Source organism: Xiphophorus maculatus, chromosome 3, assembly GCF_002775205.1.
Source record: "Xiphophorus maculatus strain JP 163 A chromosome 3, X_maculatus-5.0-male, whole genome shotgun sequence".
NCBI classification, from domain to species: Eukaryota; Metazoa; Chordata; class Actinopteri; order Cyprinodontiformes; family Poeciliidae; genus Xiphophorus; species Xiphophorus maculatus.
Window position 1 is genome coordinate 19,643,391 of NC_036445.1, and position 25,197 is coordinate 19,668,587.

Here is a 25,197-nt window from a genome sequence, read left to right on the forward strand (position 1 = left end):
TTATTAAGAATAAAACAAAGCAAACATGACTTTTGCAAAAAAAAAAAAAAAAAAAAAAAGTGCACCTAAACCTCATAATTGGATGTACCACCCTTGGCAGCAACTGGCGTCAGGTGTTTTTGACAGTGCCCATGTCCAGTCCTCAAGAGGTACTAAACACACCTGAATCAAATAAATGATTCGTTACCAGTTATCTGTAGAGCTGAATGACTGAATGCTGATGAGATTGAATCAAACAAACTTCTTATTCTGGCTGGTGAAGATTACAGAACGTTATGTGTTGGTATTTTACCCTCTGTTTATATAAAATCTGCAAACCCATCTTTGAAACTTCATATAGAATATCTCAGCTTAATTTTGTTGTATCTTAAGATATTTTCATTGTAATTACTATTATCAGTTTGTTTAATTATCCTACACAGAATAGTGTGTAAAATATTAGCAGCAATTAACAAGAACTATGATCAATATAAATGCACAGCAGTAACACAGAACTGTATGTTTTTGTCTATTTTATTTTCACATTTTCATTTTGCCACAGAAACAGCAAGCAGAAGCTCCCTAAAATTGGCCTTGCTACAACTTTAAAGCATTTTTTTTCTCAGGTTTTTTTTTTCATCATTTCTCAGTTTTGCAGTTTCCTGTAGTGATAGACAACATTTAATTCTCTCTTTTGTAATGGGATAATAATGCGTAATGGGAGCACCAGAGGGAGTCAGGAAAATATTTCACAGTCCAAGAAGCCTGAAGGCATCTCTTAAATCTTCTGTCTCACATGGCTAAGAGAGAAGAAAAGAACATTTTGATTAGTTTAAAGTTTAAGTTTGGATTTGTGAATCACAGACATTGTGTGTTAAAAATTGAACCTGAAGTATGCGGTTGAGTTTCCTTGTCAGCCGGATACAGTTTTGGTGCAGCCCATCCCACGGCTTGAACTTGCTTTGACTTTTTGCCACAAAGGTCTGCCAGCAGTAAAAGTAATCTAAGGGAGATTTACAACAAAAATAATCAATTTAATAAAAATAAAGGACATAAAATCTAGAGAAAAATCTTATTCCCAGTTTTGTTAAATCGGTCTCATACAAATGTAAACCCTGACCTTTGTAACTCATGACTGTGATGTGCACGCCAGCTTTTTTCAGCATTCTAAGTCCCTCTCTTTCACGGCTGTCCTCCAAGTCACAGAAATAAAGCCGGGATACAAAGATCCTGAGGCGGAGGTTGGGGGTCTGGTGGAGGAACTGAGCCAGTCGGAAGGAGCAGTTTGCACAGGGAGACCAGGAGCAAAACCAGGTGATGGAGTAGCTGACTTTTCTCTCACCAGTGACTCCATAACCCCACAGGCCAGGGCACAACGCTCCCAGGTGGCGCAGGAACAGCAGCTACAAACGTAAAGGAATAAGATAAAGATATGATAGGAGCAATAACAAACAAAATTCGCAATTACTTTAACTCCGTCTTGGGCAGTGATCCACACAAGATATTTTCTGTTTTGTCATGTACATTTAATTTTATTATTCTGATGGAGATCCATTCCTACATTGGAACAATTATCATAAACGGCCCAGTCGCACAATAACCTCACACAATCTCTTCAAAAACAACACATACTTTAGTTCCATTAAGTTGATTATAGTATCTAGGAACTTTTGTTATACTGGATCTTTTGTAGTCCTGGTGTATAAAAGTAAAGTGACACAGAGGCTCAATTCTCTTGGCCACTTGGTAAAATGGGAAAGACAAGAGAACATACCATTCAAATTAGGTAGATGTAAGTTGCAGTTCACACGTCAGGAGATGCTACAAGAAAATAGCTTCTTACCTAAAATTGCCCATAGTTACATTCAAGTCAAAAAAATCTGTTCTGTCCTACCATTACAAACATGAACATATGGAGTTTTCTACACTCTACTGGAAGTTTAATTGGACCTGATTTTAGTCTTATCAGGTAAGACTAAAATTATAAATGTAAGGCAACCGCTATAAAACCCATGACCAGAGGAAGATGTGACGTCACACACAGCATGCGGTGAAGTAAATATGAATGCAAACCTTTCTAGAGCAAGGCTACTTAAACTCTTTTTAATACCAGGACATTTCAAATAAAAATCTGGACTCTAAAAATGGGTCATCATCAGGAAGGTCAGGATAACCATCCAAAATGTATACCAAAAAAATAAGGTACAGCTGAGGCCAGTTCAGCCACCGGAATTGAATCCTATGGATAATCTGAATTGTAAAGAAAAAAAGATTTGAGAGAATTCAGGACTTGTTCTGCTCCAAACATATGAAATGTTATAGGAAAACACTAAGCAATGTCCTGATGAAAATGTAATAACAGTAGAGGTGCTATTAGTTCTTTCTTTTGCAATTTTGTTAAAAATAATTTCTTAACATGCTGATAAACCACAAGTTCATAATTCGTCACTCTGTCTTGCACCTGAACAACATCATCTGATAACTTACCTCCACATGACAGTTGTTGCGGTTGCGGAGATGTCCAAAGTCAAAGGACAGGGAGTCTGGTCCCACTCGCTTCTTCACCACAAAGCAGAGGTATGTCTCACATCGACCTCTTGCCCAGCGCATGTTCTTGTAATGATAGATGAATTTTTTTTTGGGTAATAGTACCCTGGGAAAAATGGGGAAAGATTTAAGCTGAAGCGATGTGTGACAAGCTTAACACTAAACAGGCTATAGATACTTTTTCAAAGCATCAAATAAATGACTCATCGTGTTATGGTGTGCAGCTCATTAGTCATTTGCAGATATGCTATTACAGTAAAATCCACCGCCAAATCAGGTCTGGAGCTCAATGAATCATCGAGAGGAGCCGCTGGTTTAAATTTTAATCTGAGAAGTTAGAGTAAGAAAGTCATGTAAAATCTGTGGTTAACTAAATTAGGTGTTATGGGCAGTGGAACAACAGCTAACATTCACTACCAAAACTTTTTCTCATTCTCAGTTTCACAACTTTTAGTGAAACCAAGACAGTTGTTCAGCAGTTATTAATACTGAAACCTTGATTTTGCTCTATTTAATAACCATAAATTAGCATCAAAGTGTGGTCGTGTAATAAATGTATTTAAAAAAAGAATTAAAACTTCCCGACTTATTTTTTCCCTTTAACTCTAACTTCTCAGTTAGAGTTTCCCTTTAACGGTTTGCGTACTCTAAATGACAAAACAGAGATGAAGATGTAAAGTATTAACAGAATTCATCCATTTTGCTCACCTGTCTAGCTTTGTAATCATTTCAAAAGCCGCGCTTCGCCTTGTCACTTGTCAGGCGTGGGTATTAAATGGAGGTAAATGAGAAAGAGTGAAAGTGTGTGTGTGTTTGTGTGTGCAATTGTGTGTGTGCGTGCATGTGTGCGTGCATGTGTGCGTGCATGTGTGCGGGCGTGTGTGTGTGTGTGTTCTGAGGGGGTTAAAAGGAGGGAACTGAGAACCTATACCTCCAAACATAAACATCCTGCATCAAGCAAAGGCAGCTGCTGGTTGGTCAAAGACATTTTTCAAAGTGAGTTTGGGGGGGCGTTATATAGAACAGATGCTTGGTTAACTGTTTTGTGTTGTAAAATATTGAAGCTTTAATTTATTTGTAGTTGTAATTATCTTCTTTTAAAATTCTATTTTGGTTTAAGTGGCATGAGTTCATCAAGCAATTTGAGAAACTTACTTTCGCAAATGCTTCTCAATAAAATGGAAAATCATTGAAAAGTTAATTTATTTAAAAAGACAATGTTGTACAGTGTGTTGTATTCATTACGTGGTGTTTTATGTTTTTGTTGATTTCAGAATTGTCTGTTTCTCAGAAAACAATTAAGACCAATTAAAAAATGTTTTTAGAGCAGAAATATTATCCAGCCTACGCAATCATGAAGTAGACCATTTGTCCAGCAGCAAGGCTCTGACACGTTCCGACACTCGGGAAAATCATAAAAGGTCACCGTTAAGGTTGTCCCATGTTTATTGAATGTTGATGGAAAATTTAGAGGAAGGAAAAGGTTTAATTGAAAAAGGTGCACAAGACAAGTGATACATACAGCTTTGAAGGAATTTTGAAGCAAAGCCCAGGATTTGTTGCCTGCTCATCCTGCCAAAGGTACCAGTATTTGTTTTAAAGACCATGTCGTCTATGTTCTTCATAGAGAAACAAGGGGCATTGTTGTGATGACCAAGACGTTCACTAACACCAGAGCAGAGCCACAGGCTGATTTAGCCTCTGGCTCACCTTACCCAAAAGCTACCATTTCGAATTTATTTGTGCCCACAACTAAAATCTTTTATGATCTCATGATGTAGATGTAGCTCACACATTGCACAATTGATAACTAAAACAAAATTAAAATGTCTATTATGGTAAACACAATTCTTTTTAACTTATGATGGACTAAATTCACTTTCAAGGGTGAAAAACGGTCTTTAAGAAAGAAAAGTCTAACCACTTTACCCATGAGGCTCTTACCTTCACAAACTTCATTAAATGATGCCTTACTACTAACTATTTAGTTACAAATAGTTAGTTACTGTTCACTAGTTATAAGGGGTGGCTCTACTTACCCTTTGATTCAACTTACCCTAGTTACCCCTATAGTTTCATTTTTTTCACTGAGATAAATTAACTTTCCATGATGCACCTGCAGCTTAGACAGCAAAAATGTAATTTCATTTCGGCACTTTGCAGATTTTATTGAATAATCCCTAAGACCACACATGGGAGGAGTGTTTGACGTTTTTTGTAGACTCTGGTTTCTCACAAACGTCAGAAAATGAGCCAGCTCCCTGAAAACTTTCCAAGCCTTGACCACTGACTTCCACCCTAAGGTTTTCCCAGATCACACAAGGAATAAAAAAAACGTTCCTCACCTTGATCTGTAACTTAGCCCTCCTCCCATTAAAATTTTCCACCTAGCTTGCACCCCTCCACCGCCACTTCCTCAGTCGTTCCCAGACAGATCTGGGTTTTCCCAAACTGTGTCAGGCTGAGTAGCAAGGCTTTAATCAGCCTTCCTCACCCTACGTGTCTACTGGACCGGTCATCCATCCAGCTGACCAGCCACAGTTTGCCTTTGAACTTTCAGATGCTTTACCAGCCAGGTGCCAGACTTTGTATTATTTTGCTCTCATGTTTCCTTTGCTCCGTCTGTTTTAGCTCCTCAGCTCGGTCCGTTTGCTCAGTGGCACTGCCTGCAGCCATGCTGCTTTCCCATGACTCCCCTTACCCTGTCGTGTACTCTGCGGTTGGGGGAATTCACCGTTTCCCAGGGTGGCTGTTTTTGGAGCTCATCTGTGCGGCCATGTCATTAACACTGTCTATATGTTATACATCATCTGGAACAAATTTATCCAATTTATCCAACGATTGTGTGGTGCCCCCAAATTTAGAGTGATTCATGCTTGTGCGTCTGCATGCTCTGAGCGACCTCACATCTTATTGCATTACTCTGACAGTGCACGTTTCTTAATGTCTCCGCACATTAAACTTGTGTGCATTGGTCCCTTTTCAAAATCAAGGAGCTCATTTAATGTCAGACTGTATGTAACCACTTCCCACCCAGTTCTCTGGGCTCCACCGCAGTTGACCAAGGTCATATCTCAGTCACACGTGAACGCTCACATGCACTATTTCCAGCCCCTCTCGTGCACTGTTTTATTTTTTTTCAGGGGTGCTCTAGAATGGCTAGACATGTACATTTAACCTGAAGTCAGAAGGGGAGAAAGCGAGTGTAAGAAATGCCAAGTCATATTTTCCGAAACCCACCCGCCCACACCCTGCACGCACGCACGCACGCACACACACACACACACACACACACACACACACACACACACACACACACACACACACACACACACACACACACACTGCCATACCGTGCAGACGCATATGACCACAGTTACAAACAGACTTTCTTTCCAGTGTGTGAACTCACATCTGTTTCCTGACAACAATAATAGCTACATATCTGGCGGGTAGAAGCCCAGTTTACAGGTGTCTGTAGTTTGACAGTAATGAGGAAATTATCTGATGCTGAACAAAAAGTGTTGAAAATAATATTTTAAAAAGTACTATTCTTTGTAGAAGATACATAGCAGATGAACTTGTTACAATTGCAACTAAAATTGTTCAACTTCAACTACAAATTTTGGTTGTCAAAAACTCTAAATTGTTCAGGTATAAATTACATATAAACCATTTAAATAGTAATGATTTTTTTCAACTCTAAATACTACTTTCAATGCTGCTGTCTGAAAACTATTCATACCTCCTGAATAATCATGGTGCAACTAATCCAGGCCATCTTTAGCAACATTTGCTAGAGATGTTACACTTCAAAATACCTGGAATGCTGTTCATAATGTTTTATTCCATATCAGAAATATGGAAAGAAAATTGTCTAGGAAGAAAAAGGATTGTTGCCTTGCACAAAGAAATAAAAGGATTCAAAAGAATAGCTGAAAGTATTTTGCTAAAGTTTAAAGTTAAAGGAAGAGTCATTACACCACCTAAACCTGGAAGATGAGACGCTATCAAGGGCTGCAGCCAGTTTCCTTAGGATTCAGGTGGTCAAAAAGTCTCCACTGATTACAAAAGACATGCACCAAGTGGTGAGTTTCGGTTTGCAGAGTAAAGCACAACATGAAATGTGCCAAGCCTGAACTTCAAGAACTGCACTGCAACTCACCGTTAACAACCAGAAAATTGAGCTACAATTTGTTCAAGACTATTAAAACAAGCCTGTGAGGTTTGAGGATTCTGTTGTGTGGAGCGATAAAACTGGACCTTCTCTTCTCAGATCGATCTGAGAAGAGAAGAAGGAGGAGGAAGAATGAAACATGGAAAAGAACATCGTACCTACAGTGACGCATGGTAGTGGCTCAGTGATGCCTTGGGTGGGGCCGTTTTGTTTCCATCCAGCTTTTGTTTTAGAAAATGTTCTAGCAGATAGTAGAGCATTTAGGATTACAATTGACTCGTAGTTCATTAAGAATCTCTGAAGGGATTCGAAACGTTTGCTGACAGCACACAAACCCAAGAATATTAATGAATGTCTAGTTCGCCAATGCAGAGTGAGCTAAAATCCCTCAGGAATGCAGCCAGAAGCTGGTGTCATCCATGAATCAGGTGTGCAGCAGATCATAACAGCTAAAGGTCGGTGTAGTAAACACTAAAGATGCTAGTCGTGAAAGGTTTGACTAATTTTGAGATTATAGCTACAGTAAAAAGTGGCTTTTTGTGACAATCGAGTTTAAATTTATGTTGTTTTTTTTAATGCAAATTGCTTCAAGGATCCACAACTTTATGGATTCAACACTGTATTCACTATTTCCTAATCTTTCTCATTTGCACTTTTTAAAGCATTTTGAAGCATGCATGAGTTTGCATTTCACTTGGGGCCTATTTTTGTCTCCACACCAGGTGTCAAATACCTTCTTCTCACACACGCGTGCATTGTATAGACATCCTGTGGTGTTTACTGGTGCCGCACTGACGCTGCATTGACAATGTCTGTGGTTAGGAGGAGGGTAGATTCGCATTGAGGAAAACATGAGGGCTGCTAACCATATTAAGGTTAGCCTCAGGCAGGGGGAGGGTTGTGTGCATTTTCACTCTCACATAAGCTGACAGTCACCTGCAAACCACACTCAGCCCAACTCAGAGACCTTATGTATATATGTTTATTGCATTGCACTTTAATCTGTAAATTATAAACAATCAAAAAGGAAACCAGGTTATAACCTGCAATATTCGGAATTAATCTTTACAATGTTGTGGCAATCACGAGCTGCAACATTTATCCTTAAAATCATACACGATCTGCCTTACAAAAGTATTCATACCTCTTGAACATTTTTCTCATTTCTTTATATGTTATAACCATGAACTTTAATGTGTTTCTCTAGTGTTTTGTATTATAGGCCAACATCAACCAGTGCATGATTGTGAAGCAGCAGGACTGAAATTTTTGTCCTTTCTTCTTTGCAAAACAGTTCAAGCTTGGTTAGAATGGATGGAGAATGTCTGAAGGCAACCATTTTTAAGCCTTTTCAAAGATTCCTTTTTGGATTGTAGTGACGACTTTGACTTGGCCATTTTATACAGAGATATTTAAAATAAATAAACTTGTATATAACCCATCCCGTCATTGATTTGACTGTTTGCTTAGGTTTCGTGGCCGGAAGGTGAAGCTGTGCCTCCATCTCATGTCTTTTGCATCCTCCGGCAGGTTTCCATTTTTCCTCACCCGGATAAAGGAAAACATCTCCACAGAAGGGTGCTGCCTCCAAGTTTTTAATCACAGAGATGCAGACTTCCAGTTCATCTGCAGTGGTAGTTTTTCAGAACAAACAGTGTCTGCATCTAGGTCCGAAAGTTCAATTTCAGGCTTGTATGACCTGAAAACCTTTTTGTTTGCCTTCTTCTGGCTACATTTCTGACCAGATTTGTGGAGGGCATGACTAGAAATGAAGGCATAGCACACTTGTTTTTAGATTTTTAATTGCAAAAATTCTTAAAAGACATGCATCATTCTCCTCCTCCTTCTCAGTTGTGTGACATCTTGAGTTTGTTTGTCACATGAAAAATCCTTATATACCACAATGTATGATTTTGACGTGATAAAATATGTAAAAGCTCAAGGGGTGTGAATACTTTCAAAAGGTATCAAACAGTTATTGCCTCTGGTTACAAGTGTTGCAACATTTCACTGATATGGTAAAACGAGATTGAGCTTACTTTAACATGAAAAAATATGAAGAAACCTTTGAATACCACAAACATTTAAGAATCAATATAAAACCTGTTGATCAATATCTAAAATGTAACAAAACTGCAAGGATTAAAGAAACAAAAGGGAGCATCGGTTGTTTCTGCAGAGTCACAATCTCTGTGAGTGTGAAGGTGAGCAGCAACAGACGAGCGCTGAGATCTAAGATAAATTCTGCACATTCATATAAACCACACACACTTCCTCTACAGTAACTGTACAAACACCTACACATCTCTATCGTTTCACACCAGAGCGAACGCCTTCAGTCGTTCAAATGCATTGCGTTGTTGCGTTGAGGTGCTTGACAGAAGAGACGCGTGGATGCAAGATAAAGAAACAGACTTGACAGAAACGATTTACTTGATCAAACGAGTGCAAAGTACAGCACATCTCAGACTTCGCAATGTCTTTTTTGCATGAATAAACAAAGAGAAACCGATTGCTTTATCAAAATGGAGATGTCATTTAAAATTAAATAGCGCCGACGCACATGATAAATAAATACTTTCATTAATATCGCATAATTCAAGGGTTAACAAGTAAACGTGCCGTTATTCTAATTGCTTTGACTCGACTGTCAATCACAAGTCTTTGTAGAACACCTTAGTGAGAGGGTACCCCATAAAACCTCTCTCTGGGGTCTCGTTCTTCATCTCATCGTCATCTTCTTCATCAGCCTCACCAAGCTGCCGATAGCCCACTTTCCTGAAGAAGGCTTCGCCTACTTTGGACGGGTAGGGTATGTGTGCGTACACCCTACGTGCGCTGCTCTCCCTCTCCTTCAGCTCCAGACTCTGGACCAGAAGACGACCCAGACCCTCCCTGCGGTACCAGCAGCCCGTCACAAGCCTGCAGATCCTCCTCACACTCGGACGTGTCTCGCTCTCACGGAAGACGCAGCCCACGATATCCCCTTCGCAGTCTGCCACCCACACCTGACCTGCTGCTTGCTCTCTCTCTGCAGTGATCTTCTCTGATGATGTTTCCTTGTCTTTGTCTTTGCATCCAAGTCTGCGCCGTTGCTGAACAAAAAATGAGATTTTACACACGTGCGATGTCCGGATGCAAATGCTAATGACCAGATAGCACCGTATTTTAGAGACAGAAGTCCTTGAAAAACCTAAAAGCATGAAACACAAATCAAGTCTCTGCATTGTTTATCAAAGTGAATGCTCTTTCATATAATTATGATGACATAGCATTCGTTACCCCACCATCTTGAAGCCCTTAAACGGAGAAGAGACTGTTTTCTTTTCAACTGGGGCATGCTGAACAGATGTGTGGCCGCTTATCGGTGACACAACAAAAACATGTAGTGAACACCCCTTCTACAAAGAGAGTGTACACAGGAAATGATTCATTGATTTGTCTTCACTCCCCCAAAAGCAGTTTTTCTGCTTTAAATACTTTTTGCCTCAAGATTATGAAACAAATGGAATCTTGGATTAAGGTACATAATAACCCAAACCTGAGGAAAGAGGACACAAAACAGACAGCTCAAGTTGGGAGTTAACAGACAGACCACCAAGGCTGTTTTTGTGCACCTACAGGGATTTTCAGGTAAGTAAATGTGTTTTCTTTGCAGCTGTGTTGTGTTTTAATAGATCCTATGTCAGCAAGAAAGATTTATTTTTCCACCGTGTATGAGCCAAATAAAAGAGTGATATTTCATCTTTCATTCAGTTGTCAATATGCATCATAATCTTGAAGGGACATTTTAGGGACAACTTACTTGTTGTTGTAGGGAAACTAACTTTGAATGGACGTATAGAGTGACAGATGTTGTCTTCAGAATAAACCGTTGACACCTACATTACTGTGGTGCAACATCCATCAGTAAAACAAACTGTGTGTATTAAAGTGAGACTTGCACAACTATTTGCTTGGCTGGCTAATAAAACGTAGGCTATTTTGCTGATGTGTGGGTAATACAGAAATATTGTTTTAAATGACAAATTTTGTCATAAGTAGCCATTTATCACCGGTTTTTATTAATAGACTTGGCGCTCCACAGGGCGCTTTTAAATGCCTTGTTAGAGGGCCAGTTTGAGGGATCTCCGAGCTATTGCTACCTGAAAACATTTGTCCTTACACCATCATCCTTACATCATAATATAAATCTTCATTTTAGAAACTGAAGTTGGAGCTTTCAGACTATGCAATATTTTTTTTTCTAGGGTGGCCAATTTGTCATGCGAGAATTTCATCACTCTTTGGAAACTTTCAGCACCATTCTCGACTGCCTTGTGCATCATATTATTTCTTGTCTCTCAATGTTGCTCTTGATCATGGTAATCAATAACATGAGCTACATGTCTGAACACAAATGAAAATCTATAAAAACATTTACATACATTTAAGTAAACACAACTTATTTTGGGCAATAATCACCTTTTTTGTTCCTGGTGTTTTCCCACTGATCCTGCAGTAAGGATTCTGTAGCGTCTCATCCTGTTGGCCTCTGTAGCTACTGCCAACGTAGTCCCAGTAGGGGCGACTGCTGCCCAGGACCCCCGTTGACCGTGGCATAGTGATCTTGAGAAAAACAATCAGCAGGAACACAGGGATAGCGAGGGCCAGGATGAAAGAGTGAACAAGGCAGCGCAGGATCGAGGAGAAAACAGCCAGGATGAAAAGGCAGAGTGGACGTGTGAGGATGTGTAAGATGAGACGGTTCTCAGTGCCCTCGCAGCCTTCCTGGTAGGAAAAAGATTCAAACTGAAAGAGCATACAAAAATATATAGATAGCTTTTAAACGAAAGGAACTCAGCTAACCTTAACAAGGGCTTTCACTACTTCAATGTCGTCCTCCTTCATCCTCCTCATTACCACCTGGTCCAACTCCAGCCTCACCATGTTCAGAGTTTGTGCTTTGACAGGAGGCCCTTGGCACCACCGACTCTACCTGTGGTGTGTTGTGAAGCCCAGCAACCACATGTAAACAGAGAGCCTGCAACACATTTTAGTGAGGAATGCATGATTAAAAAGCACACACTTGAAAAGACTGAACTTATGCTAGGACATGCATTCAATCCCAGTTTAGCCTGACTGACAGGCTGGTTAACACAAATATATATACTTTTTTATTATTATTTTAAATGATTTCATGTATTTTTGCGTTTTTGTGCGGCATGAACAGTTATAGCATTGCAAATCAAGAAAGCTAAGCAGAGGATTATGACGGATTAATTTATGTCGTACCATTATTGTGTATTTTGCTTCCTTTCGCTTTAGCTTCCCGCAGCTACCATCAGAGCTAAATGATCTGGTTCAACCCCATATATGGTCATTCCGTAACACTGCAGCAGCTGTGAACCCACCACGGCTCCGCTTACCTTCTGCACGTTGCGGCTCAAATCCAGCTCAGATGCCGCAAATAAACAACTTATGAGCTTCTGTTTGTAAACAGTCCGTGCGAATCTTATTGAATGATCACAACGCCTCTGCGTACGAAAAGAGCGCATTTCTGAATCCAACCTATTTCTGTTTTACGGTCCATTTTCGAGTGGTGTCTGGGTCTATTTACGGCATTTGCGTACGTACGACCCGCATTGCGCAGACGCTACCGGAATACCCAACTGCGTAGACAACGTTACCTGTTAAACTTAAATATTTAATGAAGATGGCTGAAAATGCGTATTACACGCCCAATTTATGTTTTAAAAAAGTTACTTATATTTTTATGACCATATGGAACTAAAAGCTGACTAACACTGCAGATTTTAATATACTAACGAAGTGTAATAATAATAAAATCCTTGTCATGCAGATTTATGGCTGGCTACTTGTTGCCCTCTACCTGTTGCTGCACACTCCCTGTCAGCCGGCTGAAAGAAGACTGCCGCACGTTTTCCTCACTTGCACGAAAAATTAATTTTTTAGTTTAAAAATATTTCCTGTAAAAAAAAATACCGAGAGATCAATCGATTAATTTGATTTTGTATGACTTGCAGCTCGTTTAAAAAAAGTTTCTCACACATGAATATTATGTACCACACAATAATGGGAAGCCTGCTGACTTGACAGTCACTGACAAATTCTCACAAGTCCAATTACGGTTCAGACTGCAGCTTCAAGTCACCACTGACAAACATATCCAGGTTCTGGGCCAGAGCAGTCTCATTGCTTGTGTCATTCCTTAAACCCCACTCCCAAGTCAGAAGCTCCTTACCTGAGTAGCTAAGGAGGACTCAACTGCTGTTGAGTAATTTTAGATGAAAGTAAATTTTTTTTAATCACGTCTGAAAATCAAGGTTCCAGAGTCTGGAGGAAGAGAGTCATACTTTCCAGGAGGCTGACATTTTCATATATATATAAAAAAAGGTTTTATTTAGATTCTAATTTTCTTAAAATTGAATTTTTATTAGCTGTAAGCAATAATAATAATCAAAATTAACCGAAATAAATATAAGTAACACCATATAGTAAATGTATATTTTTCAAATCTGGCAACATTTTATTGAACATTTTGAAAAATGTAACCATGGAAATCTCTGCAACTTGATCTTGCTTTTTTTTTTTAACTTCTTTAATAGTTAACATGTCCACATTAAGAGGTTTGCATTTATATTAAAAAAAATGTTTAGGTACATTTGTATAAGCAGAGAACAATACATACAAGAAGTAATAGAAGCTTTTCAAAATTGCATTCTTTTACCTTTTTGCTTGAGCAAACAATATAAAACGTCACGTTGTCATGATCATCCAGGACAGCAGCATCCCAACATATTCATATGTTTGGTTTGCTGAGCTGTTTCAAATTATAGGGGGATACAATATGATCTTTGGCTGTACTATTCACTTTTCTTATTGTAAATTACATTAAAATTTCATGGAAAAATATTTATTTAAAAAAAAGCTTGTCAGTAGAAAAAAAATTAATTAGGGATTACTAAAGATATTTGTATTGAGGAAATAGCTTGTGATCCTGATTTAATAGTACTGTAACTGCAGTCAGAACTAAATAAAAAAGTCATTTAATTATTTTCAAGTTTTACACCAAATGGAAAACAATGTTGCATTCAAAACCCAGTGGGAATTTAGAATTTCTGAGTTGCAGTAATATAAAATCCCAAAACTCTAGCAATACTGTCTCTTTTTCATTCCTCTCCTCCACATTTCATTTCGACATTCACAGTCAACACAATGGCCTTCTTCTGTTGCTCAATAACCCAAACAGTAAAATATATTAACAGATTTATTATTAATTACTTACTATTTGCTATCAACACTGTAAAGAAAGTGTCCCATATACAACACTTAACAAAAATCATACTTACTTCATCAAACTGCCTGTGACAGTAACTATTGTGTTTATGAATAATATAACGTCCATGTTTTAGCCTATTTGAATGTATAACATTTCTAGAAAGTGGCACCATGGCAATACAACACAACACTCCTCTAACTGCATGTTTGCTCTCAGTTCCAGGAGAACTCAAATGACTAAAGTGCTACCAAACATCTCACAAAGCGAGTCATTCCCCTTCCCACTAACCCAGTTCTCACTCGGAGAACTTCAGCTCCTCAGAGTTTGATATAGTGCCGTTTTTTGTTGAGTCTTCGGCTGATGTTTCTGCTGAGCCCTGTTCTTTTGCTGACTTTTCCGCTGTTGCGCCCTCACGTTTCACATGGCTGTTCGGTGAGATCTCCTCCTCCTGCTCCTCACCTCTCAGCTGGCTGGTGCTGACCTCGATTATAACAATTTCGTCCCCGTGTTCCAGCTGGAAGATGCTTTTCACGCCTCCCTCGTCGTCCGCCATGGCGTCGGCTTCCATGTTGCAGCCCGCCCCGTCTCCTCCAATCATTTCCCCCTCGCCTTCAATCAGCGCTATCATCTGCACGCCCCGCTCGCCCTCCGGCTCCATCTGGTCAAACACTACCTCCTGTCCGCTGATGGGGACGAATGCTTGGGTGGGTGCACAGGACAGCTCAATGCTGCTGTCTTGTCCTTGACCAAACGTAGAACTTGATGACGCACTCTGCTGAGCTTCGGTGTGGAAATGAAGGACGTACGACTCCCCCTGGCTTTCCTCCCCAACTGTTTGACTCCCACCCTGCTTTCCCTCACCCCATTCATGCAGAAGTGACATCACCCCCTCCTTTCTCCCTCCCTTTTCCCCTTCATCTTGTCCGCCTGACTCAAACTGTAACACAATGGACTTGCTATCTCCATCGATTCCTTCCTGATCTGCTTCCCCCGATGGAGTCCCTTCAAACTGCAACACGTATGGGTCGCCACCTTCCTCAATGTTCGCTCCCTGTTTCTGTTGCTCCGCGTTTTCAAAGCACAAAACAAAGTGTTTCTCTGCTACGGGTCCTTCTTTCCTAATTTGCTCCAAAGACGAATGAGGTGTATCCTCTGGTGTAACAGGAAGTGATCCTGTGGTTTCTGTGGCAGCCTCTGTGGAGGCTACAGTTATGGAGGCTGTACGCTTTAGGCAGGACAGATCTGAGTCTGTGTTAGTGTTATTAACAGTGACCATCTTAGTGTTGTTTACTGTGTTACAGTTTGCCACTGGGACAGCGCCACCTGCAGTCGGAGCGGTTTTCTGCAGAGCGGCTTTAGGTTTGCGGCCGCGCCGGCCTCGTGCCGTCCGTGTGCTCTTTCCCAAAATGGGCTTGGTCAGCAGCGCCGAGAGGCCGTGGTTTGCCATGGCAACCGGGGCTTGCGCAGTGTTGGTAATGATTATCTTGGCGTGCTGCTGTTGCTGGGATACAATTGGAAACTGGGCTATCTGGGTCTGTGATTGGTTGAGGACTGGCTGGAATGCTTGTATGGTCTGAAGGATGGGAAGGGACTGAGGATCTGGAGCTGGTGGGGGGTTGTTCGCCGTGGGGACGAGAATCAACCTGGACTGGCTGCCATTTGTGGAGGGACACTGAAGGAGGAGAAAGTTTTGTGCCTGGGATGGAGGAGGTGGTGGTGGGGGAGGTGGAGGAGCAGGAGCAGGTGGTGACAGGGGGATGAGCTGCAGGCCGTTTGCCGTCTGAATCATGAAGTAGTTCTGGGATGTGTTAGGGGGAATATTGAGCGCTGGCTGGGACACGATCAGACTGCCGTTGTTTCCCATGGTTTCCAGGGTGATGGGATTGAGTAGGGTTGTGGTGGTTGTGACTCCACCCACGCTAGCCTTCACAGCCACACCGTCTTTACCGCCGCCGCCAGGGAGGGAAACGCCGTTCCCGTGGGTCCGGATGTGTCGCTGCAAATAGGAGTGCATGACAAACCCCTTGGTGCAGAACGGGCATTTGTAGTCCTTGCTTGTAGAGTGTGTGCGAAGATGGAGCTGAAGATTGGAGGAGTGCGTAAAGCTTTTACTGCAGTGTGTGCACTGGAACGGTCTCTCGCCAGAGTGCGTTCTTTCATGCTGCTCCCACAGGAGTAAGAGGGAAATCAAAGAAATGAGGATCAGTGAAGACATTTGGCTTCAATAACTGAGAACCTACAACACTTCTCAGAACTTGCACATTTTGTCACGTTACAACCACAGACTTTAACGTAATTTATTGAGGTTTTATTTATCAAACCGACACAAAGAAGTGAATAATTTTGAAGTGGAACAAATAGGACATGTAGATGTCAAAGTTTTCTACAGATAAAAAGTTCAAAAGTGTGCAAAAAGTGTAGTTAGGCCTTTTTCACTCTGATACCCCTAAATAAAATCCAGTGCAACCAATTATCTTCACACGTCGCCCAATTAATAAATAACCGGTCAAAAGTATTCTGAAGGGATGCCACTTAAAATATAGCAGCCCAAAAAATTCCTCATTCAACCAGTTTCATGTTGTTAGAAGAGTCCCAAATGTAAGTTTCTGGCCAACCTGCAACTTCCTATTTGAGGCAAAAAACTATCATTAAACATTACAACAGTTATGTTTAGTGTTGTGTTACCAGCACCATGCTGAGGGGGATGCTCTAATCTGGTTAGGGTAGATTTGAAAATGGATGGACTTGAAAGTTGGTATTTACAGATCGTGTCAGTCATACCTGACTGAGTTAGAGCCGTTTTGTGGAGTAGAAAGGGTAAAGATGTCAGTTTCTAAATGAGTAAAGCTGGTAGAAACACTCCAAAAGTAAATAATTTTGAAACCAGTTTAGCTGTTTTCTTCCACTTCACAACTACACTGTGTGCACACATATGATTTTTAAGGATTCATTTTAGTACTTAACAACCACAGAACTCTCAGTCAATCCAAGAGTTCGACTCAGATCTGAATATTTAAAAAAGCAAGTTTAGTCAATAATTGTCCACAATAATTACATATAATTAAATATTATTTTACTTGCTTTTATATGCCAATAAACAATAATGAAACAACTTAAAATTGACAAAGTGACATTTCTGACATTTAAAACATGGCCGACATGAGCTGATTTTGAGTCCACTGAGTTCATGTTTAATAATACCAGCCCACACCAGGATGAAGCTTCTATCTTACTGGTCTCTGAGTCAAAGTGGAGCTCTGTGCCGATTACTGGTTCATCCAGATCCGACTGGTTTTCAGACAGTCAGTAAATGAAAACTGTGGGAAATCTGTCTTCAGATATTTAAACTAAGGTGTCTATATCAGTTGTGGCTGGGTTACAGCCTGCCTTATCTTGGCCATGAGCGCCAAAATGAGTTCCTGGTGGCATCACATTTTATTTTTCTCAAATCCATAGCTTTCAATTTGTGTCTTTTTCCTTCTATATTTTACATGTGATCTTGCTAACAATTTGCAACAAATGTTTGTTTGATTTATTTTACCTGCCCTAACATTTCATCAGTTTAAAGCAGTGGTGCCCAAAGTAGGCCCTTGAGGGCCGGCATACTGCATGTTTTAGTTCTCTCCCTGGATCCAATGTTGGCTCGTTAGATGGTCTAAGAAGAACATAGACTTGCTGAAAAGTTTGTTACTACCACCAGGGAGAGAACTAAAACATGCAGGCTGCCGGCCCTCCAGGACCCACTTTGGGCACCACTGCTTTAAAGCATCGCTCTGAGAGATTTTTATTTAATTATTATTTTTGTCTTTTCAGTGCCAGTTAAATCTCTTCTTAGCTTATGTTGCCTGAGGAATAGAAGCAGTCAAAAAACCAAACAGACAAAAAAAACTGTCTTTAAATATATCTCACCCAGAACACAAGTAGAATAGTTTTAGCTTCACCTGATTCAAATTCTGTTAAAAAAAAGTCTCTTATTGAGCACCTTTTGATGTCCAATTAACCCCGTCTTTTGATGCATTTCTTATATCGCATAAAAAAGGCTTAAGTGGTTAAATGAAAAACCTAAACAACATGGTGATTTTTTATCCCATTCATTGTCAGAATAATTTACAGAATAAACGATTACAAAAGTAATTGCTATGCACAACTTGATTTAAACCAGAGCTTCCTTCAGAACACAAATATACACAATAATTGTGTATAATTCACTAAAATCCAATCAGCATCCAAGTTTGTAGAGTGTGGAGTTGAAAAAGAAGCACAAACACTTAAGATGCTCACTGACCTAATAACTGTCAGTAGCACTGTGTATCTGCTACTTTGTGTTGGTCTGTCACATAAAAATTCCAAAATTACATTGAAGTTTGGGGTCGTAACGTGGCAATATGTGAAAAGGTTCAATGCCTTTGCATGGCCTGGCTGAACTGACCTGTTTGAGATTAGACGTCTGGGAGAAAGACTTGGAGCAGATGGAGCAGGTATGAGGTCGAAGCCCAGAGTGCATCTGACTGTGCCTTCGCAGGCAGCTGGTGTTCTTGAACGACTTGCCGCACTCTTTGCAGACGTACGGTCTCTCCCCGGTGTGCTGCCGCAGGTGGTACTGGTAGTGGGAGCTCCATTTGAAGGTGAGAGGGCAGTGGGGGCACTGGAACGCCCGAACTCCTGTGTGTACCTGGGAATGTAAAAATAGAGAATAGGTTTTTGATATTTGAACTTCTGTGCTATTAAAAATTAGATTCAGTGTCAGATATGGTCTAGTTTACACATGTATCCGATCAGAAACAAACCATTTGATTTTTCAGACATTTTAATATTCTTCAGTCAAGTCATACCAGCAGACAATTGGTGAGTGGTTGGAGAGATTTGTTTTTGTCCTTTTAAACTTGATAGTTTTCTTCTTTTTAATTGTCAGATATTTAAATTTTTATCTCGTAGCTTTAGTGGACAAAAATGTGACTAAGTTCAGTTATATTCTATTAACCTTTTTCTGCCAGAACTACCAAAGCCCACACCAGTCTGTGTGAATGTTGGGATAATGGGATCTTTGAATTAATACAATAAAGGCTGATAAATAAAACTGATTGGACAATAAAAGCGACTTTGCTTTTTGCTGGAACACAAATGGATTCTTAGAAAAGGGATATGGTCCCTACATGTCTGGTGTTGCACCAAATTAAGATTAACTCATACAAAAAAAATTTTGAAGCAAATTTAAATTGGTCCTCTTTAAAAAACATGTAAGAGCAATTCTCAACATAGGAAAGCAAAACCAACGATTAGCATGAAAAGCCCGGTACTGACAAAATTATTACCGTTTCTGAGTTATGATGCTGCATAGTGGAAAAACTAGGACTGTTAGGATTGCTAGTTTATGCCACATAGAACAAGGAAAAATGTCAGAACTTTTAATTGGAGAATAAAACTGTTTATCTTGAATGAAATGCCCCAAATCTTTACAAAATTAAGAAAGGAAAAGTAGTTTATATCCTAATGACAAACAGGAGGAATTAAATAAAAAATAATTAAATTATTCTTCTGTAGGAATCCTAGCCAAATGCAACATGGAAAATACAGAAAATACCAAAACTAGTCTTTTTTGTCAATATAGTTAAATATATTTTTATATGCTTTATTATTTTTGGCCAGAGTTTTGAAGAGCCACTGAGGAGCTGCAGGTTGCAGACCCCTGGTTTAGGGGAAGCCTTACTCGTTGATGGATCGAGAGCAGAGACGACCTCTTGAAACTTTTTCCACACTCAGTGCAGCGATACGGCCTTTCGCCAGTGTGATCCCGCATGTGGTACTTCAGTCCCGAGGAACCCTTAAAGGCTTTTCCACACTCCAAACAGCGGTACGGCCTCTCTGTACAAAATTAAAAACAGAAAAAGTGTTCAAGGTCACCGAGTTCAAAGAATAGATTACAAGCAGTTTGAAAGAGTGAGGAAGCTAAGGCAATTTTACTGCAGGGTTGGTTACTCTCAATATCGACACAGACAACAGCTTCTATCGAAACACTTAACTTATTGCAAGTGAAGCTAATGTATTACAGCCACCAATTCAGAAGTGATCTCAAGATCCAATCTACAAAATGAGAGAGCTCTGAGAAACTATCAAATACCAATTAGATTGTGGACAGATCACATATAGTCGTTATTTCAGTACAGTTTGCTCTTATTCTCCAAGATCGGAGACTAGAGATCGTGGTTCCAGGTATACCGATGTTTAAAGTGGTTATGTTTTTAAAACTGCTCCATTTTTCTATTATGTTGTAGAAAGTGTCCTTGTAAAACACTTGTACATGCTAGGGAATGTATTTACCTCCAGCAGGAGTGTTCTTGCCAGATCCGGCCTTTTTTGGGGCTTTAGTTGGTTTGGGCGGGTGCTCCTCTTGCTCCTCGCCGACGGCGATGATGTCGACATGGATCTCCCTCTGGCCCTCCCGCTGCTTGTCAGCCTGGCTGGGGGAGGAGGGAAGGGGCAGAGACAGGGAAAGTGACGGCGGACACACTATCTCGGCCTCCGCCTCGGCCAGCAGGCGCTGCTCCGGAGTGTGGGAGTGCTGGTGGGTGAGGAGTGACGAGAGCAGAGGGAAAGAGCGGTCACAGGCGGAGCAGCTGAACTGGGAGCGTGACTGCGATGAAAGAGAATGCATCTGGGGGAACGAGAGTGAAACGCAGCAGATAAAGTTTATTTCAAGACAGATAAATGTTGGTGTTGGGCTCCGACCAACTGCTTCACAGCAACGGCTACAACCGTCATTCTCACCAGTGACACATGTCTATTGAGGCCTGCGCTGGTCTTGAAGGTCTTAGTGCAGTAGCCACATGGCAGCCCTGCCCATGTGGTTCTGGCCTCCGGCTGCACGGCCTCGGCGCTCTGAGTCACCTCGGTGAAGCTCTGCAGCAGGTCAAACTGGGCCTGGGTGGCGCCCACATTCTGAGGATAGACCAAAGGAAATTACACAAAGCAACACATATCAAAACACACATCCTCAACCCAAACTCAACAACTGAAGTTGTATGGACCTTATGTAATAGCAGTTTAGTGTATGGTTTTTAAAACTGATTACAAATAAAAATCTGAAAGGTGTGGCATGTGTCTGTATTCACTCAATCAGCAAAGAAAAAAAAATCTCATCTGAGCACTAGTTTTTTTAAAATAGTGATAGGTAAATCATCTTTCATTTTGACAGATTTCAACTCACAACCGTGACCACTTGGTGCAGACATTTTCAAATTTATGCACACTGTACATTGTGAAAGTGACAACATAAATAAATAAAAAATCTTTACATCTGGGTATCCTCTCTGAACTAAATGCATATCGCAACCTGGGAGCTAACAGCACATTGAAGCGTTATGAACATGACAATTCGTCATGTTCATAACGCCAAAGTATAATTCCAGTTTATACTTTGGCAACAGAGATCGGATTCAGCCTGCAGATCAAAACACTAAAACATTTCATTATGCACAAGTGGCACACATTTCATGTCTGTTTTCATAATTTAAGTGCAATCGTTTCACTTTGTTGTTAATGTGAAGCACAGTCAGTGGTTTTTGTAACGGTAGAGAAAAAGTTTAATGCATTTATCTGCTTGGTATTTGTTCAACATTAACTAAACCAAATCAAAATTAAACGCAGCTGAATATATCATTACAATTTTAAAATTTCTGGATAAAAATAGATTATAAGGAGACTTTTGGATCCTGTCAATCAAAATGACACATCTAGAAAGTTATTTCTGTGTCATTGGACCATGACTCCTGTTTGACCTTTGTGCAAAGTGATCTGTATGGAGTCAAAGCTAAAACAACAGCAAATTAAAACTATAAAGCATATGTTTATGAGGTTTTTTGTACAATAAAACTGAGAACCATGTCATTTTGTCTGAACTACTCTGTTTCAGTCTATAAAATCTCGATGTAATGTAATGGATTTATGTATATGAAGATGTTGTCTACTTCAGTATCTCAATGTGCCTTGTAGAATGGAAGAAGTTCTTTCACTTACAGCATTACTGCCATCTACACCCTCTGCCAAACCGAGGAGCACCTCGGTTGTATGTCCGCTTTCGGCCACAGTGGTGGTCTCCACCACCTCTTCAAAGTCAGCCAGCAGGTGTCCAGCTCCTACCAGTCCATCTCCAACCTCCATCCCTGCTCCATGCCCCTCTTCGCCACTGGCGTCGTGTTCGCCACTAGCCATGTGGATGGCCTGGTGCTGCTCCAGCTCTGTCCTTGTGCCAAACGTGTGGTTGCAGCTGCCGCAGCTGTACAGCAGCATGCTGGCCCCGGTGTCGGTGCTCAGGTGGACCTCTGTCCCAATGGCCCTGGATGTGCACACGTCCTCCCTAGAAGGAGCGAGGGTCAGCTGGGGTAGAAGGCTTGTGTTCTGACCAGAGGAAGTGGTTGACAGAAACACTTCTTCCATCCCCATGCCAACTCCGTCGGTTCCTTCCTGGCTCACAAATCCCACCATATCTGTCAACATGGTTGACGTCACTTCCTCTGTCCCAACCACCACCTCCACTACCTCATTCCCCTTCTGCCCGTCCTCTCCCCGCTTCCCCTGCTTGACTCCTGCGTTGGGGTTGGAGTGAGAGTTCTTGTGCAAAGCTAGGTTTGACGAATGCGTGAAGCTTCGACCGCACTCGCCGCAGACATATGGCCTCTCGCCTGTGTGTATCCTCATGTGCTGCCGCAGGTTTGTGGACTGAGTGAAAGACTTGTTACACACCGAGCATGTGTATGGCTTGAGGCCAAGATGGACGTTCTTGTGCCGCCGCAGGCTGCTTGAGTTTTTAAACGCTTTGGGACAAGAGTCACATGGGTACGGGCATTCCCCTGTGTGCTGCCGCAGATGATACTGGTAGTGAGAACTCCATTTGAAAGTTAGGGGGCAATACGGGCATAAGAAGGCCCGGACTCCAGTGTGAATACTCCGATGAACCTGTGAGTAAACAAACAGAGACATTGTGAAAGTTTACACTCATTATCCCTCCTTAAGATCCTTGATTTAAAACAATTTGTCACCTGGAGAAGAGATGAGCGTTTGAAGGCTTTGCCACAGTCTTCACATTTATAAGGTTTCTCTCCTGAGTGAGACCTGGAAAATAAGAGCAATTGTTTAGGACAACAGTATAGATACTGATATAGGTAGATATAGATTTTACTGATGTTAAAATCTATGATTTTAACATCAATTAAAATCATGGAAGACAAAAAACACATAACTTTCTCATTATTATTTACTAATACAAAGAATAGTAGATCAGTACATTAAAAAAAATAGAAATCTGAAAAGTGTACCGTGCATATGTATTGAGTTTCTTTAACTCCATCACTAAATGAAATCCAGTGCAATCAACTACTACCACATAGCAACATGTGGACGAAAGGTGTTCCAGTCAGATCAAAATGTAAAAGGCTACAAGTTGCAGCAAACTGATTCTGAACACATTATGTAAGAAGTAAAACATGGTGGTGGTAGTATCATGATGAGGGGAAACTTTTCCTCAGCAGAGACAGTGAAGAATAAATACAGGAATATCCAGGAAGAAAACCTGTAAGGCGCTGCAAGAGACTTGATACTGAGAGGTTTACTCAGAGTGAAAACAATAGTAAATACACAAGTTGCAATCGAATGGCTTATATGAAGGCATTTTTTGTTAGAATGGCCCAATTAAAGTCCAGCCCTAAAGTCAATTGAAAATCTGTGGTACTACTTCAAACATTTTAGTTCACAGATGCTCTCTGTTCAGTCTAAGCTGACAAGACATTAAATTAAATCACAAAGAAAGGGAGAATTTTTAGCTTCTGGATGTACGAAGCAGGCAGAGACATCCTAAAAGAGAGTGGTTCAATGACATATTGACGCAGGAGGGCTGAACACAAATGCACTCCACACTTTCCAGATTCCTTTCACGGTTATGTTTCATTTTGTTAATCCATCACATAAAATCTCAATTAAACTACACTGATGTTTGCTGTAGTAATAAGCTGTGAAACAGCTAAAGGCGTATAAATACTTTTTCAAACATACTATAAATGGTGGAGAAATGTGGAAGTTAACAAGACGTGCATGAACAATGTGCTTTAAATCACTGTAACAGTCTTTTAGTGGCTTTATAGATAAGTTTTAACACGGGTACCGCTGGTGGTAGAGCAGAGCAGAGGAGCCCTTGAAGGCCTTGGGGCAGAGGTTGCAGCGGTAGGGTCTCTCGTTGTTATGGCTGCGCTGATGGTGGGTCAGCCTGGATGACCACCTAAAGCTCTTTCCGCAGTCCAGACACTGAAAAGGATGCTCTGACTGCTCAGCCTGCTGAGCTGAAGCTGACTCTGATACGGACGACGTGACTACGTCCAGGACCACCTCCTCTCCACCTTCCACTACCCCCTTGTCTCCATCCACTAGCTGCCCTCCCTCCCTGCCTTCTGCCCCATCCTCTTCTGATCCCAGCAGGGATGGGAAGGCGGAGAGGGAGGGTGCGGACTGGGGCGGTAGGAGTTCTGCTTGGACAACTAAGGCAACAGAGTTGGCCATTAGCAGATCAAACTGGTGATGTATAGATGATGGTGAAACTTGGAAGTAGGTGGGAATCAACTTGGGTGCAGGATCATGGCTTCATTGTCATTGTTTAAGTCCTGTTTAAACAACAGGAAGCTGTCGTTGTCATGGAAACCGGTTTCCCTGGGACAGGTGCTCTGTGATGTCACTCAGCAACTCCGGGTTTAAATTGTTCAGCTCCCAGCCACTCCTCCCTTCTGTGGCCGGAGATGTTCCTCCCTCCTCCGGCCGTCAGCTCCGTGTCCGTCCCTGCTGTTCGGCCCCTCTCACGCCAGCTGAAGATGAACAAAACGACACTAATTGGTTATAAAAAGGAAACAAAGAAAAACCCGCCAGAGCTGCTGGTCAACACATACATACAGAAATCATTTTACCAGTATCACAACAGCAGTGAGTGGCCTGCTTTTTAAGCTAATCAGGCTCTACGTAAAGAAAAAAAATAACCACGTAAAACTGCTTTCTAAGGACGGCAGCACGGACTAAATCGGCACTTACCGCGCCGCTTTAACTCATCTTGCAGCTAAAATGTAGATGTTATGGCTATAAACTGGGAACTGCAGTGTTAATCCACACAACCTTAACAATAAACACAGCGCAAACTAACAGCAATCCTCCACCCGACGCCGCCTCCCAACAAGGCCCA

General features: G+C 41.0%; 3 protein-coding genes across 5 annotated transcripts; all 3 read right to left on the minus strand.

Annotated features, from left to right (window-relative positions):
- Nucleotides 1–659: 659 nt before the first annotated feature.
- aicda (activation induced cytidine deaminase) lies at nucleotides 660–4,900 on the minus strand. 2 transcript variants are annotated; one of them, XM_023331547.1, is made up of 5 exons: nucleotides 4,872–4,900; nucleotides 2,467–2,632; nucleotides 1,100–1,382; nucleotides 867–982; nucleotides 660–779 (listed from the first exon to the last, which is right to left on the minus strand). In XM_023331547.1, the coding sequence occupies exons 1-5, from the start codon at nucleotides 4,898–4,900 to the stop codon at nucleotides 729–731; spliced, it is 645 nt and encodes a 214-aa protein (XP_023187315.1). In that variant the 3' UTR covers nucleotides 660–728. The 2 variants fall into 2 exon arrangements, with proteins under 2 accessions (XP_023187315.1, XP_005798841.1); XM_005798784.2 differs by lacking the exon at nucleotides 4,872–4,900 and adding an exon at nucleotides 3,235–3,313.
- A 3,588-nt stretch (nucleotides 4,901–8,488) lies between these two features.
- On the minus strand, nucleotides 8,489–12,306 carry nat14 (N-acetyltransferase 14 (putative)). 2 transcript variants are annotated; one of them, XM_005798783.2, is made up of 4 exons: nucleotides 12,112–12,306; nucleotides 11,552–11,726; nucleotides 11,168–11,473; nucleotides 8,489–9,798 (listed from the first exon to the last, which is right to left on the minus strand). In XM_005798783.2, exons 2-4 carry the CDS (start codon nucleotides 11,630–11,632, stop codon nucleotides 9,358–9,360), a joined length of 828 nt encoding a protein of 275 aa, XP_005798840.1. In that variant the 5' UTR covers nucleotides 11,633–11,726; nucleotides 12,112–12,306; the 3' UTR covers nucleotides 8,489–9,357. The 2 variants fall into 2 exon arrangements, with proteins under 2 accessions (XP_005798840.1, XP_023187053.1); XM_023331285.1 differs by lacking the exon at nucleotides 12,112–12,306 and adding an exon at nucleotides 11,978–12,089.
- A 970-nt stretch (nucleotides 12,307–13,276) lies between these two features.
- On the minus strand, nucleotides 13,277–25,181 carry znf628 (zinc finger protein 628). The gene is made up of 9 exons (XM_023331282.1): nucleotides 25,050–25,181; nucleotides 24,139–24,829; nucleotides 23,021–23,093; nucleotides 21,999–22,937; nucleotides 20,751–20,921; nucleotides 20,304–20,637; nucleotides 19,693–19,847; nucleotides 18,415–18,657; nucleotides 13,277–16,146 (listed from the first exon to the last, which is right to left on the minus strand). The coding sequence occupies exons 2-9, from the start codon at nucleotides 24,528–24,530 to the stop codon at nucleotides 14,281–14,283; spliced, it is 4,173 nt and encodes a 1,390-aa protein (XP_023187050.1). The 5' UTR covers nucleotides 24,531–24,829; nucleotides 25,050–25,181; the 3' UTR covers nucleotides 13,277–14,280.
- Nucleotides 25,182–25,197: the final 16 nt, after the last annotated feature.